The sequence below is a fragment of the Uloborus diversus genome, chromosome 4 (genome assembly GCF_026930045.1).
Source record: "Uloborus diversus isolate 005 chromosome 4, Udiv.v.3.1, whole genome shotgun sequence".
Taxonomy (NCBI): Eukaryota; Metazoa; Arthropoda; class Arachnida; order Araneae; family Uloboridae; genus Uloborus; species Uloborus diversus.
In genome coordinates this window covers 97,874,475-97,892,762 of record NC_072734.1, presented here as the reverse complement: position 1 = coordinate 97,892,762, position 18,288 = coordinate 97,874,475, and the positions used below count along the sequence as shown (strand labels likewise).

Sequence of the window (18,288 nt, the reverse complement as noted above, 5' to 3'; positions counted from 1 at the left end):
AAAAAGGGGTTCAAAATTGCACTCTTGTCACACTCTTATAATAGTATATCAGTTTAGTTTATTAGGAATAGTTGATGATGATCAATCCATAGAGCTCATTCAGCTGTTTTTGGAACTGAATATCGAATTTATTACACTTTCGAAAAAATCTATGACTGAAAAAGTCATAGTTCACATTCATTGTCTGTGAATGACACGAACTCAGATTTATTTCTTCTCAACAAAATGATAATGTTCAGAATCCATTGTAGTTTAAATGATCAAAACAGACCATACAGTTCAGGAACGGTATTTTTTTTCCCTTCTGTGTGCTGTACACAACGAAGGAACTTTGGCATAGAAATTTTTCCTCCTGAAAGATGGGAAATTCAACAGCAGGCGAGAACAATAAATTCAGTCGCAGTGTTGATACTCCAGTTGCGTCACGAGCACAATCCAAATCATTGAGAAAATCTTAACTTTTTAACATCCACTATTATCTCAATGATTCGACTGGCAAATGGAATCCTCGAGTACCCTGGTTGAACTACCTCACATCCATCGCACATTTCATAATATCTTGCGGATATCGGTTCTCGACATGAAAAGCATTTAGTACCTTAAGAAAAATTCATATTGCATCATAGCATCACTGGTTATGAACATTTCACAAGTTTACACCAACTATATTTTATTATTTCTTTTGTCAGACTTTTGTTGGTGAACTTTTGGGAGATGGTGGAGTCTCTGTCTCTCTATTGCTCGTGGGTAATGGTGGCAACTGTCCAGCAGTAGCCAGCCTGTAGAATGCAGAGTCTGCGCTGCTCACTGTCGGTAAAGCATATGGAGCAAACCGATGAGCCTTGGGGCTCTTGATTAACGAATTACCTCCATTGGGGAAAGACAAAACATCCTGATTACTAGATACACTATCGTGGAGTGAGTCCGCCAACAACCTGTGGTTATGTCCCAAGTGTGCATGGAGCTGTCTCATTGCTGCCAACTGTGCTCCCTCATTCGGAGGAAACAAGGAACCCATGGCCTGAGAAGCACCAGTCGCGTTGGGCATAAGGAAGGGCAGGTGCCCCATGAGCCCCGAGTAGAAGGACGGTGGGTAGGGCAGAGGGAGATACTTCTGCAAAGTGTCCAGAGCGACCAGGTCAGTGCCACCGAATAGTTTCTCGTGCATCAATCGCTGCTCTGCGGCTGATGCAGACGATCCTGGTGATGCTGATCCAGTTGGCGACGTGGGAGAATCTCTTGGAATACTCGCATCGAAGAGTCGTTGAGAGTTGCTTCCGGGGGAATGGTGAGATTGATGATGGCCATTGACAAGTGTTTGCGACTCTAGACCATCTACAAGAAGATAACAACATCTAATAATTAAAAAATACTACTACGTCAAAAGTTAATAAAATATCATGATATAAAAAACTGTAAATGTGTTTCTTTCGCGTCATCTTGGAATATTTTAGATGTATTTAAAAGAAAAGTTTTGTTCCTGTTGCTATTGGAACATCAAAAATCGTCATTCCGGGAAGAAAAAAAGTTTATTTCGTGTTTTTAAGCTCATGATAACAAGCTGGATATTTATTAATAGGTTTAAAAACCATGATAATCAGGGCTCAATTGACTTCATGAAAATTATGCAACGTTTTTTTTAAGAAAAAGACTTTTTTTAAGAGACTTTTAGGATATTTTCTTACGAAATTTGTCTAAATAAATTTTTAAGAATTATGAATAGTTTTCACTTCTCAAAGTTTTTAAATCATTGCCAGTATGTAGTGTCCCATGTGATAAAGATACCTTTATCTGCACGATTTTCTATTTGATGCAAAATCATGGGCCTTCCTTATCCAGTTAAACAGGGTCAAATTTTGGCCTCGAAACATGATGCTACGTGGCTAATAGTGAACGTATTCACACGTAAAATTAAAATAATCGAATTATGATATCGGAAAGATACTGATCTTAGCTTTTCTGATATTTCGTTTTAAAAATTTAAGTGTCACTAACTTTAATATTAAGAAAGATTTTCAAGAACATCAAACATTACAGAAGCTCTCCAAGAAGCAGCTAAATTCTCATAAGACATTGGCTAAAAACCATGACCTTACCAGAACACGAAGCAAAAACATGACTGATTTGTTATAGCCGAACTGGAAATGCTCAATAGCGAAGTTGGTCGTCGTAAGAAGATATTCTACAACTTTATGACATAATATGAAATCAAGGGCGGATGCAGCTTCTGGTTTGTTGGTTTTTATTGCGGAAGTAGACTATACTGTGCCAAACGATGGTTGGAAAGTCAAGCACTGTTTACCTTTTTTTTTGAAGGGGGGGGGGGAGGCGGAAGGGGCTATCCTCCGAAAAGTTCTTGAAATTAAAGTTGGCAAAAGGTCATTTCCTTCCATTTTTGCCGCACAAAAGAGATGTCCCATAACCTACGCCTATTCCCCCATGTGTTTCTGTAGCTTTAAATGGAGAAAATAGATTGCGATCTATACAGCATTAAAGATCTTGATGCTAACTTTCCATTCAGAATACAATGGAATTTAGCGTTATGTTTGCCGAAAAAAAATTCTTGCATTTAAATCACAGCGAGTGGAATGTCAATCAAAATAAAATGCCCCGTGCCGTTGTTAAAAAAGCAATCACAATGAAAACAAGACCTAAATGCAAAGAGAGAAAGCAAATACAAGGGACAACTTTCATAATCAAGCGAAAAACCTTTTATTTTATTTTTCTCAATATACGACAAAATACAATGAGGAAAACAGAGAAACACACCACATCGTTAGCAAACATTAAGAACTATGGAACAAGGCCCACCATCACGTGACAGGATATCAAGGCCCATCCACACCTCCTCTTTCAGATTCCGCATAACAACAGAAATCGCATTTTCGACGACAATAGGTACCAATAACGCGCTTACATAAACAGCCCTTTCAATTCAAAAGCGTTAACCATTCAGAAAGGGACTGCTTAATATTCTTAGTTTGTAACGTCTTTGCCCAAAGCACCATTTAATGCAACAGAGGGGAGAAGAGGGACCCAGGCGTTAGAATAGTGTTGCATGCAAATGGCCACTTCGACACAACTTTTTAAAACCAAGTTGCGATAACTGCCACATTCACGCAATTCATATAATAAATAGGATTTTCATGCTAAACCTCCAAGTGCCAGGCATTGGGGAGTCTTTCCATCAATAATTTAATTTTATTCCAGAACCATTACCGGTCGATAAATTCAGCACTGATTTGGTAACTTGCTGGTGGCGTGTTAATGACTTCAGTGGATGGATTTAAAGGAAACAGATTGAGCAAACGCTACCGGTTTTTCTTTTTCTCCTTAGATTTAAAAAAAAAAAAAAAACGAATCACTCGATATAGCGTCAATATTCAATGTGAAATTATCGATTCCTATATCATTAAACAATTAAAGTTTTGCCAAAGATCAAGCAAACGTAATGTTTAAACATTATTTTAATAGACTCGGTAATACTTTAAAATTCTTTAAACTTATCGTAAATCAAAAGTCATATTTGACATCATGACGAAAAAAATGAAAGAGTGGAAATTGTACCAGGTTGCCGATCCGTGAGCTTAGAGATGAATTTCATGAAAAATGAAAAAAAAAAAAAAAAAAAAAGCAAAAAGTCCTAAATGTAAGGAAATCATAATTCCTTGTTCTTAAAAATTTTGAACAAATTTTTTGCTTGCTATTAACTTTTCAACCATTCAATCACCCAAAGCAGTATCATTTAACATTAGACTTCCAAACACTCTTTTTTTTCGTTTCGACTGTTCATTACCACTTTTCAGATATTTTACATTCTTGCTTTGCTGTGCGCATTACTCAAACACGATTTTAGAACAAAAACGCCTGAACTTAATTATTTTTTGACGATTTCCTATCTTCGAATATTTTACACAATAGTTATTTAAATTTTATTTCTTGTTTCTCGCTTTGACAGCTAAATGATGACAAAAAGCATGACGATGCAAATTTGGAAAGGAAAAAATAAGCATTTGTAAAGGTAGAAAAAAATAAATACCTTTGTGCAGAAAAGTAGAAGAAAAATAACAACGTTAAATCAACCAAATTTGTAGAGATGTGCAGACACATGTATCGGGATACAAGGAACCCCCTCATCAATGCAAAAAATATCCAAAAGCTCACTTTTTTGCATTGAAAAGTGCAGTAGTAGATTTACTATGTCGCAATTGCGAGGGGTCCCACTACCATGGAGACTCCGAATGTAGTTTAATTTAAATTTTATTTAGCAATATTTTGCGCATGTTTCAACAGTTCCGCTTCTTACTTTTTTTGAGAAATGAAAAAGCTTTTTGAATGGATACGTAAACTGTTTCTGACGGGAGGATTCTGTTTATTCTCGAAACAATTCCGTTACATCAAAACAGGTTTCTGATTATTTTTACAGTCTACAACTAATGCATCTGTTACCGTGGCATTACCGTTATGCAGAATATGACAATGAGTGAAACAAAAAACCAAAAATAATAATGTAAAATGACGAAAAGATATCGCAGTTGTGCGGGATGGAACTGTTTTCTTTTTTTTAGTTTTTTTTTTGGTCCCGTCTGACAATTTTTTTCCCCAACTACACATAATAATAAAACGCAATTATGAGTTGACTTCTTTTTCTCTGATTGCATATCTTGCAAATTTAATTAAGAGAGTAAAATATTTTTTTTTAATGCCAGTGTAATTTTAGATTGCAGCTGATGGTTAAAGTCAAAATGTTGTGTATAGTTACTTACCATTGTCTGGTGTATCTACATCGACATTCTCATTATCGCTGCTGTCGTCTGCCTCATCTCCTCTACCATCTTCTGGCGGGGAGGCCGTCAGAGATTCTTCTTGATAAGAGTGAGAACCAAACAAAGAATTTTGTCTCCTAAAAAAAGGAGAATACTGTAACAAAATCTATAAAATATGCGCATGCAGTGTAAATACGTATGCGCATTCTAATCCATGTATCTCGATATGAAAAGTGATGAGTTTTGGAAACCGTTAATATTTAAATGGCTCTAATTTAAATTAGTTCACAGTTAAAGCCTGGAGAAGAACAAAAATAAGTTTTTAGCCGAATAGTTTCTGAAATTTTTCAACCGCTAAAAATTTCAGACGCATTAATAGTTTGTTTTTAATGTAGAATATTTTAATGAAAAGACGGGGGGAAGTTTCGTGATGGTAACATAATACTATTTCTGAAATACAATTACACTAAAAAGTATGAATAAAATATTTTTGAAGGAAAAAGAAAAAAAGGAAACGACTTCAAAACTTCAGGTGAAAATTGCTCTAAAAAGTAAAAAATAATTTTATTTGAGCATCATCGATACTACTTTTAAACATAGTTTTTGAAGTCAACGCAAAAACAGTAGATAAAATCATGTGCAATCATAACTCAAATACAAATGTAAATTTTAATGGACCCAGGTTCTTCAATACCATTTGCCTACATTATGTTAATAACAACATATTTGTAAAAAAAAACATAAACGTTTCTTTCTTAATTTTGAGTGGTTGTTCCGAGAAATGCAAACAATATGATTACACATCATTTTACCTATCGACTTTGCTTCTATTTCAAAAATAATGTTTAAAAGTAGAATCGATGAGGTTCAAATAAAATTATTTTTTACCTTTTAGAGCAATTTCTAACTTTAGTTTGGAAGTTAGTTCAATTTTTTTTCCAAAAATATTTTATTAAAAGTTACATTTCGAAAAGTCTAATTATTAAAGATAAATTAACTAAACTTGACGTTTTTAAGGTTTTTCCCCCCCTAGAAACGTTTTCAATGTAGTGTTTCTTATTATCTTATATGTAGATACTATATATATATATATATATATATATATATATATATATATATATATATATATATATAACTGAAATTAAAAAACTAATGAGGCTGATTTGTGTCAATGTGCGTGGAATGGGACTAAGTGTGTTTTACCTTTTATCTTTCCTAGCTGCACCGGAATCTCGAAACCCTTTAGCAAAAGGATTGTGGTCAATCTTTAGCCTTGTTATCTGTAAAGAAAACCATTTTAAGACAATTTTAGCATTTCTGACAAAACTAAAATGAATAGAAAATACCAAAGAGTTTTGATACTGAAATATAATGTTTTACACATGCTACATTTTTATGTGTATTTTACCTAAAACATTAGCTTTAATGTTATTCATTCACTTTTTTTTTAAAAAAAATCAAAAATGAATCTTTTGGAGACACAAGCAGAACATTGAATAAACCACATGGTTCTATTTCAACTACGGCAAGTAGAGGAAGTTTTAACCATCATATAAAGTAGGTATTTATGCTGCTAAAAATATGAGGCAAGAGATGATGAAAATGAATAGCATGAAATAAAAAATAAAAATCCAACTCTTAGGCAGAAAACGATACCTACTAATTCTAATAGCAGTAAACTTCTGTTTTTCAAAATCAATTTTGATATTTAGAATTAATTTTCTGCAAAAGCAGATATTTTTTGTAACAAAAAAATAGGAGTTAAAACATGTTATAGTTTTCCCATTTGACTCCTTACATGAGAATTTGCCGAAGATGGTTCAAACGCATTCAGTTCCATAAAAACTCTTTCCTTCAAATATTACTCTCTTAGCAAAAATAATGATTAAAAAATTTATATTTACAAGCCCTTGGAAAAGTTCTAGTACAATAAATGATTAAAATCATATTTGACTTTTAAAATATTTTTAAAGAAATCAAAACTAAATGTTTGGGCTTTGTGAGGCCTCACTCCCGTTGAGGCACAACCCTGTCCTTACATGGCATGTAAAAACTATTTACTGGTCGTCTACTGTGTCTAAGTTTTAGAGCAACTTACCCGGTACTTCAAATATTGATCTCTTCATACATTGACCGTAAATGATTCTGTTATATCTTTAGTTTTTACGATCTTTAATATAGCTGATTATGAAACTGAAGTTGGTGAGCAATCAGGATTGCTTATTAATTTAACCTTTTTATAGACTGACGTTTCTCATTCTATTGCCTTTGTGATTGACAGATAGCAAGTTGCGAGATTTATTGCGGCGTTTCAAATGCACAATTCAAGGAAGTTAATTTAACTTTCTATTTATTTTTTGTTCTTTTAGCAACTTTATTGATTCTTTCCATTTTTGTTTTATTTATTTTCCAGGCAACAAATCTTTTCACATCTTATTCTTTTTGTTCCGTTTTATTATTAATTATTATAGGTATTATCCCCATTTATTTTGTTTATTTATTTTTTGCAGACGATAAATCTATTCGCATCTCATTATTCATTGTTTTCGTATGCGTTTTGCAAGAGTATTCAGTTTAAGAATTTTAAATGCAATTTTTTAGGCGTATTTCAAAAAAATAAAACCATGGATTCTTGTTCCCTTTTACAAAAGGTATTTTCTCATGGAGTTTTTGAGGATTGTTATCCTTAGTCTAATGCTTATTTTGGAAGTGTTATTTACGCCTGTTTGCTGTACAGTAGATCCTCGTTTTACGCGGTTTTGATTATACGCGGTTTAAGATTTGACATCTTTGTTTTATTTTACGCGTATGAGTTTCGGTTCTACGCGGATGCGGCAATGCAAACAGATAAAATTTTCCCGTCTTTCAAAATCCTAACTCCTAAAGATTTCAGATTACACGTAATAAACTGCATTTTGGTGTGTTAGTTATCGAGCTTGGGCCACTGGAGACATTTTATGCGATTAGTTCCAGAGCTCTTTCCAGAAGTAAAGTTGTTAAACTCACACAGTTCAGAACTCACTGGAAGTAGAGCTTTTAGTAGTGGCAAAGGAGGAAAAAAAAAGCAACGAGGATACCGACATCGATGACACAGAATCAAAAACGTTAACCTTGAAAATTTTGAGCCATTCCTTGACAATAGAAGTGATCTTTCTGATTTGTTAGCGTAGTAAGATTCTATCATGGAAATGATCATGGATGCGTTAATGCTCTGCAAAGAACTAACAGAGTGAGTTTAACAGAGAAAAATTCTTGACTGCCAAAAGACAATCATTGCCAGCTCCGTTTCATAAACACTTAATAATTTGTGTTTTCTTTTATGCATGTTGTGCAAAGAAATAGATATAAGTACACATTAAACTCTTACACAATTAGTCATCACTAGAATGAAATATTTTTTTTTTTGTCTACGGAATCTAACCCCTTGTTTAACACTAATATTAAGTCTTAATTTGCGCGGTTTTGATTTACGTGGCATTTGCGAGGAACGTAACCCCCGCGTAAGGGTCTACTGTATTTATTCAAATATTATACATTTGAAGTAGAAGTTATTTCATTCGTGAGGTTTTTTTTGAAAGGATTTTTTTTTTCAATCTGGATTGCGAAAAAAATTCTCTTCTCTCTCTCTCTCCCCTTTTCTCCTCCGTAGTTTGAATACAGCTTTATTTGAGAAGTAAGGTTCAGATTTGAATTAATAAAGATGCTCTATTGCAATTAAGACAAGACGCATTCATGGATTTAGATATTGATCGAATTTGGTTTGGAAAAATCGGAGAAAAAATAGGTTTGTAAAAAATCCAATTCCCACCGCCCAACCCAGAAAGTAGGCGATGTATTCTTCACATAAGAACTTGAATAATTGCTGACTTCACAAAAAGTGTTTTGTTATTCTAGTTTTGTTTAACTGTACCATCTGCATTCAATATTTTGTTCTTTTAGTCGAACATTCCGAATTATTTGCTTAAAGACAAAAAAGGGACTTTTTTCTCCTAAAAAAGAGTCTAATAAATAACTCTAATACGTTATTTGCGAGCATAATTAATGCACGATATTCACTTTCTTTTGTCATTTAATAATAGCCTCGAACTAAACAAACAAACAAAAAATGCTCCGTATTAATCTTTTATTAAGTGGAATGCAAAAACACTCAAGGTGTAAAGAAAATATCTTAATGAATTACTAATGAAGACACATTAGTTAGAATCAGAATTCTCCCTCAGTGGATCATTTAATTAATTTTTTAAGCAAATCCAACTCCTAGAAGGTTACCGAAAAAGTAAGCACTATTATTTAATGAAAAGCAATTAAGCAACAAGACATTATTAGTCGCTTTGTGTGCATTCAGTATTCATAACCAGCTAATATCAACACATAATTCTCTCCTAGAGGCAAAATGCCTAATGAATTTGCATTGATTTCGTATTTGTCGCATTCGGAAACACAATAAATGATTTTATTAACAAAATATTTGCTAATATATGCGCCTCTAGGTACGTTTCGTCCTGTTCCACCTGCAGATCGGACTGATTTGTTGCATTTGCATTTTTAATCGCAATTAAAAGCATACATTTTCAATTCGTTTAATTTGAAAATTATGATCAAAGTTGAGTGATGCAAATAAACTTGAGTGTTCATTTATAAGCCATACTCAAGGTTTGGGACTTCGATATCCCTTTAATGAGCGCTACGGTTGTACATTAACGAAATTAAAAATATGAGATAATTTATGTCTGTTTGGACATGTTTAATGAGTCATATGGGACTGTTAGAAATTAAACAGGTAATATTTTAATTTCGACGGAAATGTTGAATGTTTTTTGTTTTTTTAAAAATTTTTCGGGTTGATTATTTTTGACGAAAGAGACGTCAATGAGATGTAAACGCGCTGGGAAACAATTAAATCATAATAATAAATAAATAAATAAATAATAAATAAAAATAAACGATATATAACAACCAAAACTGAGTGCAAAAATGGTGCATCACGTGTTTCGGGGTTAAAATTTTACTCTTAATTTTGCTTCATAATTGTAGTGAGTTTGATCGCTTTAGGCTGCTTACCTGAATAATTATAACTACTTCTTCTTCATTTTATATTCCTGCCTTTCTTTATTTGTTTTTCTTTTCTTGTAAAATATTGGTAATTCTGTTTGTTATGTACTCATGTTGCGGGTATGACCACACGGTCACATCTGCAACAGGTACAAATCGTTATATTTTTAAATGTACGAAAACCTTTTAAAGCAGTGATACTACAAAAAACATAATGGTTCTTTGAATTCAAGTACAGTGAACGCCGCTTATTAAAATCACATTCATTCTCAGGGCATTTGATTTTGTGAAGCGGCTGATTTGATAAACCAGCATACCTACAGTTAATAAAATGAAAGGTTTTGAAGTTTAAATATGAATTACGTCATTCATTTTTGTTTTAAGCATGTTAAAATACAGTTGTCATTTTAATTAAACATGAGGGTTTCTTTTGTTTTTGTACACAAGAGTCTTAAAATATTGGCATATTGCAGTTCGGTTAACAGAATTGGAGAGTAAACATTCAATATCGTTTGAGAGTTTACTAAATGCTTTCTAACGTTGAACATTAAATTTTCTTCTTTGCTCTAAAGTGCATTGCATATCATCAAGCGCTTTTCTGACATCCATTGAAGAGGCAAATTTAGCGCTGAGATTTCCTCATCTTCTGAGACCAATTCCTTCACTTCTTGGTGCTTCTTTATCAATTTTTCATGTATGATGTCCAAAATTTTGATTTTATAAAACGGCGATAGTGATTTTATTAAAGGATGGTTTCAACATGTTTTGGTATTGCAATGATTCTGTTCTTCCAGATTTGATTTTAAAAAGAGGTTGATTTTATAACCCAGTGATTTTATTAGTGGCGGGTACTGTATATCACAATTGAAAGCCAAAGTGTAAAATTCTGGGAATAAAGTGCAAATGTATGAGTAAAATTATCACACCTGTGCAAATGGATTGAACAGAGCATGTTACGATAACTATAATCTTATCATTTTATAACAGCAGTGATATTTTTTCCTAGCGTGCAAAAACACAAAAACCAATATCCTTACCTTCTCATTCTGGTAGGCGGTGACTGCGATGAATTCTGTTTCTTTGAAGACGTAGGTACGGAAGGTGGAATAGGGCAACTTGAGGATGTCATTCGCCCTCACTAGATGGAACCGGGGTTGGTACTTGTGCATAGAATTCAGGATCGTCTGTGAAAAAAAGAATAAGTAAAATTTTATAATAGTCAACCACTGAGTTACAACAAAGCTCCAGTTGGGCTAGCACACTGCTATTTCTAGTCCGTCGTAATGGTCAAAAGGGTAAAAGTACGAGTTAATTTTTATTTTTTAAAATTTCCGTTATGAATATGATTTTAGTTAAGGACTTATGTGTAATTATTAGGAAGCTAAAAACATATTTTTCAAAATTAAGAAGAATTTAAAACTTTTAGCAATGTGTAATCTTACTCATGAAGCTAACGAATTGTTTCATTAACAAATTTCAGAAAAAAAGAGAAATACAGTATAACTTCGATTTAAGGGTACCCGATTTACAGATTTCCTCAATTTAATGATACATTTCAATGGTCCGGATTTGACTGTATTAAGTGTCTATGCTCCTCGAATTAACGATATCCTTGATTTAACGAACTCTTTCCAGTCCCTTGACAAACGTTAAATTGAGGTTATACTGTACTTTCTTTTAAGACATAGATATTGCTTGTTCATGAATAACAAGAAATTTTAATCCTCCTTTCGGAAAGAGGAAAAAATCAAACAATGTCAAGTATCCTAAACATGAATTCTTCAAAATACATTTTGTTGCACTACCAAAAACAGAATTTCTTTCTTTCTTTTTTTTTTTTTTTGAGCTGGACTTGGGGGGGGGGGGGGGGGGAGAGGAGACTCGGTGATATAAAAAAAAACTAGAACGCTCTATTAGTGGGAGAGGGAGGGGGGAGATTTATGGGTCATAACAATCCTTGCAAGTATGCATATCAACATACTAGGATTAGCAACATGGCTTAAAAGTTGACCCCAAAACCCTCTCACTGTGCCCTTGATAAACTGTAAAAACAAATAAAATATGTGTTTATAAAAAGTCAAACGGTGAGAAAAACATTAATTTAAAACTAGGAATTCCCGAGTATAGTGATGCTCATACAGGGGTGCCCACAGGGGGGGGGGGATTCTGCGCCATCAAAATTTGGGGGGTGGGGATTTTTTATTTTTTAAATTTATTTATTTAAATTCAATTCTTGATTTATTTTTAATTTAAATTTATTTATTTTATTTTATTCTGTTTATATTTCATTTCATTTACTTATTTAGTTTGTGTGGGTATATGTCATTGGCGTAGCAGATAACTTTTCTAATAAAATAATAATAATAATATTAATAATTAAAAATAAATAAATAAACAAATAAAAAATATTTTAAAAAAGTAAATAAAATAATAACAAGGACTAATATATATATATATATATATATATATATATATATATATATATATAAATTTTTTTTAAAAAAGTAAATAAAATTAAAAAAGAGAGCTAAAAAATATACAAATTTAAAAAAAAGAAAGAGATGAGAAAAGTTTTGGAGGGGATTTGCGCCATTGAACTTGGGGGGGGGGGGCACCCCTGTGCTCATACATACGCAGACACAGACAAGAATTACACAAATGGGAAAATAAGTTTCTGAGAAACTGCATTTTAGTAGTCTGCATTTTCAGTGTAAAAATATAAACAGCAACTATTTTTTTTTTTAATTTTTCATTACTTATTACCGGAAATTTTCGCATGAGCATTTTCAAAAAGACACTCTCCAAAAATTAGTAGGACAAGAGAGTAAATTTCTCCGTGACTGAATGTACCAGTGGCTCCTCAGTAAAAAAAAGATCACTGGTATAATCATGTACTTTTTGTATTCAAATAAATACAACGTGATTTCCCCCCTTCAATAATGTTAAGAAGTTGGTTTAGATTGCAGGAACAACAGATTATAGTTGAGATAAAAATTTCATTTTGATTAAAAAAGTAAAATGATAAGCAATAATACCAACGAATAGGCGATAAAACTGTGTGAGTAGTGAAATTGATGAATGGAGTAATTATTAATGGTAACGCCCTACGTCTCCCGTCAAGATCTTTTGATCAGGAATCTGTTCAGCCGAACATGGGGTATCAGTTGCTTTCCATTTTTATTGGGAAGACTAAAAATTGAAACCCGAAATAATAAATCTTTCATAAAATGTTAGTAAGTATTAATAATAGAAAAAGGTTTCGTTATTTGTTGCATAATTGCATTCATTTTTATGAGCTTCTTCACTGTCATATATATATTTATATTTATATTTTTTTCATTTTTAGTGTCAATTCGGTCTCACCGTTTACTATCGCTAAAAATTGAAGTGATCGGAAAAATCTATTTTGCGAATCAACTGATATTTGATTTCATCAGGGAAGGATATTTAAAATAGCATGTAAATAAGTTGAAATATGTCTTATTAGATACTTCGTTTTTTGCTTAACTTTATAGATTACATAAGAATTAGACCTTCAAAAAAACATTCTCCACTCGCCTCCTGGCGAGTAAAGGTCTTATTTTGGTCACTAAATAAAATACTCAACTGACCACTTTTTAAAAATCCTAACGACCACAAATGTATAATTACTACCCAGTTGACTTTTTAAAATAGCATTTGAATAAGTTGAAATATTTCTCATAGATAATACAATTTTTGCCTAACGTTTTAGATTACATAAGAAGTAGACCTTAAAAAAAATAAAAAATCATTCTCCGCTCTCCTCCTGGTGAGTAAAGGTGAGTCTTACTTTGGCGACTAAATAAAATACTCAGCTGACCACTTTCAAAAAAACCTAACGGCCACAATTGTATAATTACTACCCCATTGAGTTTTTATAAAAGTTATACCTAAGTCAAATAAATAATTATGCGCTAAAAAGTAAAATAAGAAATAACGTCAAAAAATGCAAATTGCAGATTACTGGTGACACGTGTTTTGGCGTTACTGGAACACCTTTTTCAATGCAAAAGAAATGAGTTTATGGCATTTATAAGAAAAGAAACGAGCTTATGGATGCCATGAGCTCATTTCTTTTTCGTAGGAAAGGGCGCTCGTTGTAACGTCGAAACACGTCTGTGCTTTAATCTGCAATGTGAGCTTTTTGCCGTTGTTATTTCTTATTTTACTATGTTATACTTAGTAAATTACCGCCCATTAGCCAGGGCTAAAGCAAAAATACGTGAAATACACCGCCAGCTCAGTCCTCGACTGGAAATGACTGAGCTGGCGGTGTATTTCACGTATGTTATACTTATTTCGTAGCCCTTAGTATATGTTGTAACTACCTTAAGTTCTCACATGGCATTCCATATCACCAACGGATAAGAAAAATCGTACGTACACTTTTTTTTAAAATTATTTTTTTTAATGATGGTTGATGTAACATTATTCCACTTTTTATTAACATTAATACGAAAAGGTTACAGTTTGGTCTTATATGCCTATACTGATGAGAAACCATAAAGCACAAATTAAAAAAAAAAAAAAAAAATTGTTTTTCATTTTTTCTTTTTAAATTTGAGCACTGAATTACATACATGTCCAGAATTTCACAACGTATTGCGTTGATAAAGGCGCTCCTTGTAAACTTGAAACAAGTATGTGTAATACTTTTAACATTGTCCCGTGAAACTTTTGAAAACGCAGTGATCGTTTCTGCACAAGTGTGATATATATATATATATATATATATATATATATATATATATATATATATATATATATATATATATATCTTTTTCCTATGCAATTTTAATCTATCTTTCTACCTATTCCACTTGTATGCAGGGCTTGCAGTAACTCCCCCCTCCCCTCGGAAACACTGTTTTTTTACTTAACTTTTTTTTTTCTTTCTGGTGTTTGAAATCGCTTTAAATTATTAACAATATTCAATTCTGGGCCATAAATTTTCAGCTACTTAAAAAAAAGAAAAGAACAATAAAGTGAGAAATTCATCACTTACAAAAATTGCTGAAAAACTGAGAAATAAATTACTATGTTGTAACATTAATGTTGTTCACAAGTGTCATTCTTCCGGTAAAAATGTTAAAAAATGATGTAAAACTTCCCCGAACTTGCGAAATTTCTGTTTTATAAATAATTGATGAACTAAGTAATTTATTTACATAATGGAACCGGTAAAGGTTTGAAAAATGAGCCATACTAAAAACTAAAACAAATATGGAAAAAAAAGAAGAAAAAAAATAAACGAAGAAAAACCTTTAAAATCATTATTTTAGGTAACCGGAAAAAAATTACCTTCGTGTTCATATTTTACTTATCATCAATCATATTTATACGGATAAGAAGCAAAATAAATATCATTCATTACGTTTTATTAACGAAAGAAAAAATCTAAAAGAAAAAATCTTACACCCCAAAATAAAAATAGCCACTTATCAGAGCCGTATTCGTGTTGCCATCTATAACTAAATAAAACAAAACACACATCATTGGCAAAGGGAAAAAAAATACAACAGATGATTTTTTGGTCGAATACGGGTTGCATCCGTCTCCGGGGCCCCTCGAATATCACGTGAGCAGACGGCAGGTGGTGTCGCCCCCCTCCCTTAGAATATTTCTTCACCCCCCTCATAGGGCCGAAAAAAAGTACCAGCTTCAATGATTTTGGGTTATAATTAGGGATGATACTGCCCCGGGCTTCTTTGTTTTAGCGAAGAAAAATGGGCAGCAAATGTGATTAGACTTGGCAGAGTGCGTATCGTTGATAACTGCATCAGGGAAATTTTTACGATCTTTTTTTCCTTCTTATTCTCTTTTTTTATTAATGCTTTTTTATGAATTGATGTTCGTATTTTGTCATTGCGAAAACTGATACTCGATGGGAATTTGTTCTTCGTTGTGATGATAGATATTCATTTATTTGTTCTTATCTTTTTTGTTCTTACTGACAAGAAAACTTTGAAGCAAAGGTATGTTAAACTGTGCAAGTTATAACATTTTTAGGCGCATTGAAAAAATTTGTCGATTTGCTGAGACATTTTTGACGTTCCCTAAAAGTGTATTTCCCGCAATGAAAATCAGAAAAGCGTATCAAAAATTTAGTCTGGCGTATTTTCGTGCTGTGTGTTCCAATTAAAAAATTTAGCATCCCTGAAAGGAGCAATTGGAAATTTGTTTCCGCTTCATTGATTTTTGCATTCAAAAAGTCTCATTTAAATTTTAAAACAAAAACGATGCCCTTGTGCAGCGTTTCAAAACCTCTTTCGACTTGCAGATAGGTAAAAAAATATTTGAGAAAAAATCAAGTTTAGTTTTTTTTCTTGGTTTTGTTTTTAAACAATAAATGAATAATATATAAACCCCACTAGGCATTAAAGAATTGTTACATAAATTGGTTGCAAGATTTCATTATTGTTTATTTGCAATAATTATTTACCCCAGACCACTGTCGGTGTGCCAGACCAGTGATACGTTGAAAATCATTGCTCAAGTGTCTTTTGTTACACTGTAAAAACGATTCAGAACCGTTCCTGGAAAATAATGGACAGCGGATGTGCCCAATTTCTGCCAGTAACATATCTTGCAAAAACCAGGAACTTTTTCCGCTAAAAATTAAAGAAATCTTCCTAAAATCATGCTGGAAGCTTCTTGAAAAATTCAGAAACCTTCCCGTTAAAAGCCAACGTGTCTCTGGAAAATTAGAGTAAACTTAAGAAGGTATAGTATAATAGCTTGACATCTTCCTGATTTATCAAGGAAATTCCAAAGGCATTAATGCAAACATGGCCAAAGTTAAGCCAGAATTGCTGGTAAGTAACGAGAATATTACTCGCCTGCAATTCTTGCAAAGTAACGCATTCCATGCATATTCACTCCTTTTGGGAGCTTATTTAGCATGGACGGTCTTAATCGTACTGAAGCTGATACACTTTATAAATACGCTCAGTTAATCTTTAAACTGGGAGCTAAAAATATTTTTCACAACAGTGAAAAGTCTGCATTCCTGCAACTTGTAGCAATTCAGGAAACTTTTTGATAATAATACTTGATATTTCCAGGAAATGGATAAAAACCATTAAAATACCGAAACGTAACAAGAAAATATCCAGTAACGAATTTTTTTTACAGCTGTACGGTAAAAAAGCACCATTATTTTTTTTTTCCTGAATAAAGAGTTATTAAAATTATCATTTCATCACGAGAACTTTTTACATCATTTTAATAATAGGAGAAATTTTTAAAAATTATTATTATTATTATTTTATACTATGTGAAACGACTTTTCTTTCCCTATGAAGTACCTTTTCCCTGAATCTTTCTAAACAAATTGAACGTGAAACAGTTTTGATACAAAAAGTTTGATATAATTTATTCATTTTTATTGTATATGTATTTGCATAGGCCACCTGTTCAAAATTAGCTGCTTTTGCAGAGTATTGTACTCAATTTACTTTTGCTTAATTTAATTTTATTTATTATGAATCCAAATTTTATGTAAGGTTTGGTTCTGTTCAAAATTAGCTGCTTTTGCATAGTATTGTATTCAATTTTCATTTACTTAATTTATTTTTATTTATTTTGATTCCAAATTTTATGTAAGTGTTTTGTTCTATTCCAGTTCTTTAATATGTTTAAATCTCTAAAGTTTGTAAGCTTACATAAACGAAGGGAAAAATGCTTCTTTTTAACATGTTTTTACCATGTCTTTCCCCAAAAACCTGAACTTAAGTATGTCTCGTAGGTCTGAGAGAAACCAACTTACAGGCATAGTAGGTGTTTAAAATAATAATAATAAAAGAATGGGAAAGTTGGCTCATTTAGTTTTGGACAACTCTGTTTTTCCCCTGTAGTTTTTGATATTTATTTATTTATTTATATTTAATATTTCGATTCGTGTAGGGAGAATTAAATTACATAAAGTAGACTCTCAATAATTCGAAACTCAAGGGACCTTTAAAAAAAAGTTCGAAATAACGCAGTTCAATTTATTGAATAGTTCGAATCACTAGGGGGATGAAAAAGTAATCGCATTAACAAAAGAGCAAGATTTGTTCAAAGACAATAATTACATATGTTTCGCATCATATTGAAAACGAACTATTTTCTATGTCAGGGGAAAAGGTGCTCGGTCCGACTTTTCAAATTTTTACAACATAGATTTAAATTTTGAAACTTTTTCTAACAAATATTAATGGGATTTATTTTTTCAATGGTAATTGTACGTGCTGTAGAAAATTGTTAATTTCGAATCAGAGGGTTGAGTTCTTTCAACTTCGAATCATAGCGTGTTCGTGGGTATCTTACAATCAGTATCACTTCGAACTATCAAATGTATCAAAACAATGATTTATTCAATTTCACCAGAGTTTCTGAAAAGATCGAGTTATTGCTTCGAATTATAAAGAGATTCGAATTACCAAAAGTCGGATTTTCAAGAGTCGAG

At 32.3% G+C, this 18,288-nt stretch overlaps 1 protein-coding gene across 1 annotated transcript in view; it reads right to left on the bottom strand.

Annotated features, from left to right (window-relative positions):
- Nucleotides 1-580: 580 nt before the first annotated feature.
- The window catches only part of LOC129219802 (T-box transcription factor TBX3-like), a 131,091-nt gene continuing 113,383 nt past the window's right edge, over nucleotides 581-18,288 (bottom strand). Inside the window, exons 3-6 of the mRNA XM_054854106.1 lie at nucleotides 10,856-11,002; nucleotides 5,970-6,046; nucleotides 4,767-4,903; nucleotides 581-1,335 (exon numbers count right to left, since the gene is read on the bottom strand). Of these exons, the coding sequence (XP_054710081.1) occupies nucleotides 686-1,335; nucleotides 4,767-4,903; nucleotides 5,970-6,046; nucleotides 10,856-11,002 (1,011 nt within the window). The 3' untranslated portion in view covers nucleotides 581-685. The remainder of the gene's footprint in view (nucleotides 1,336-4,766; nucleotides 4,904-5,969; nucleotides 6,047-10,855; nucleotides 11,003-18,288) is intronic.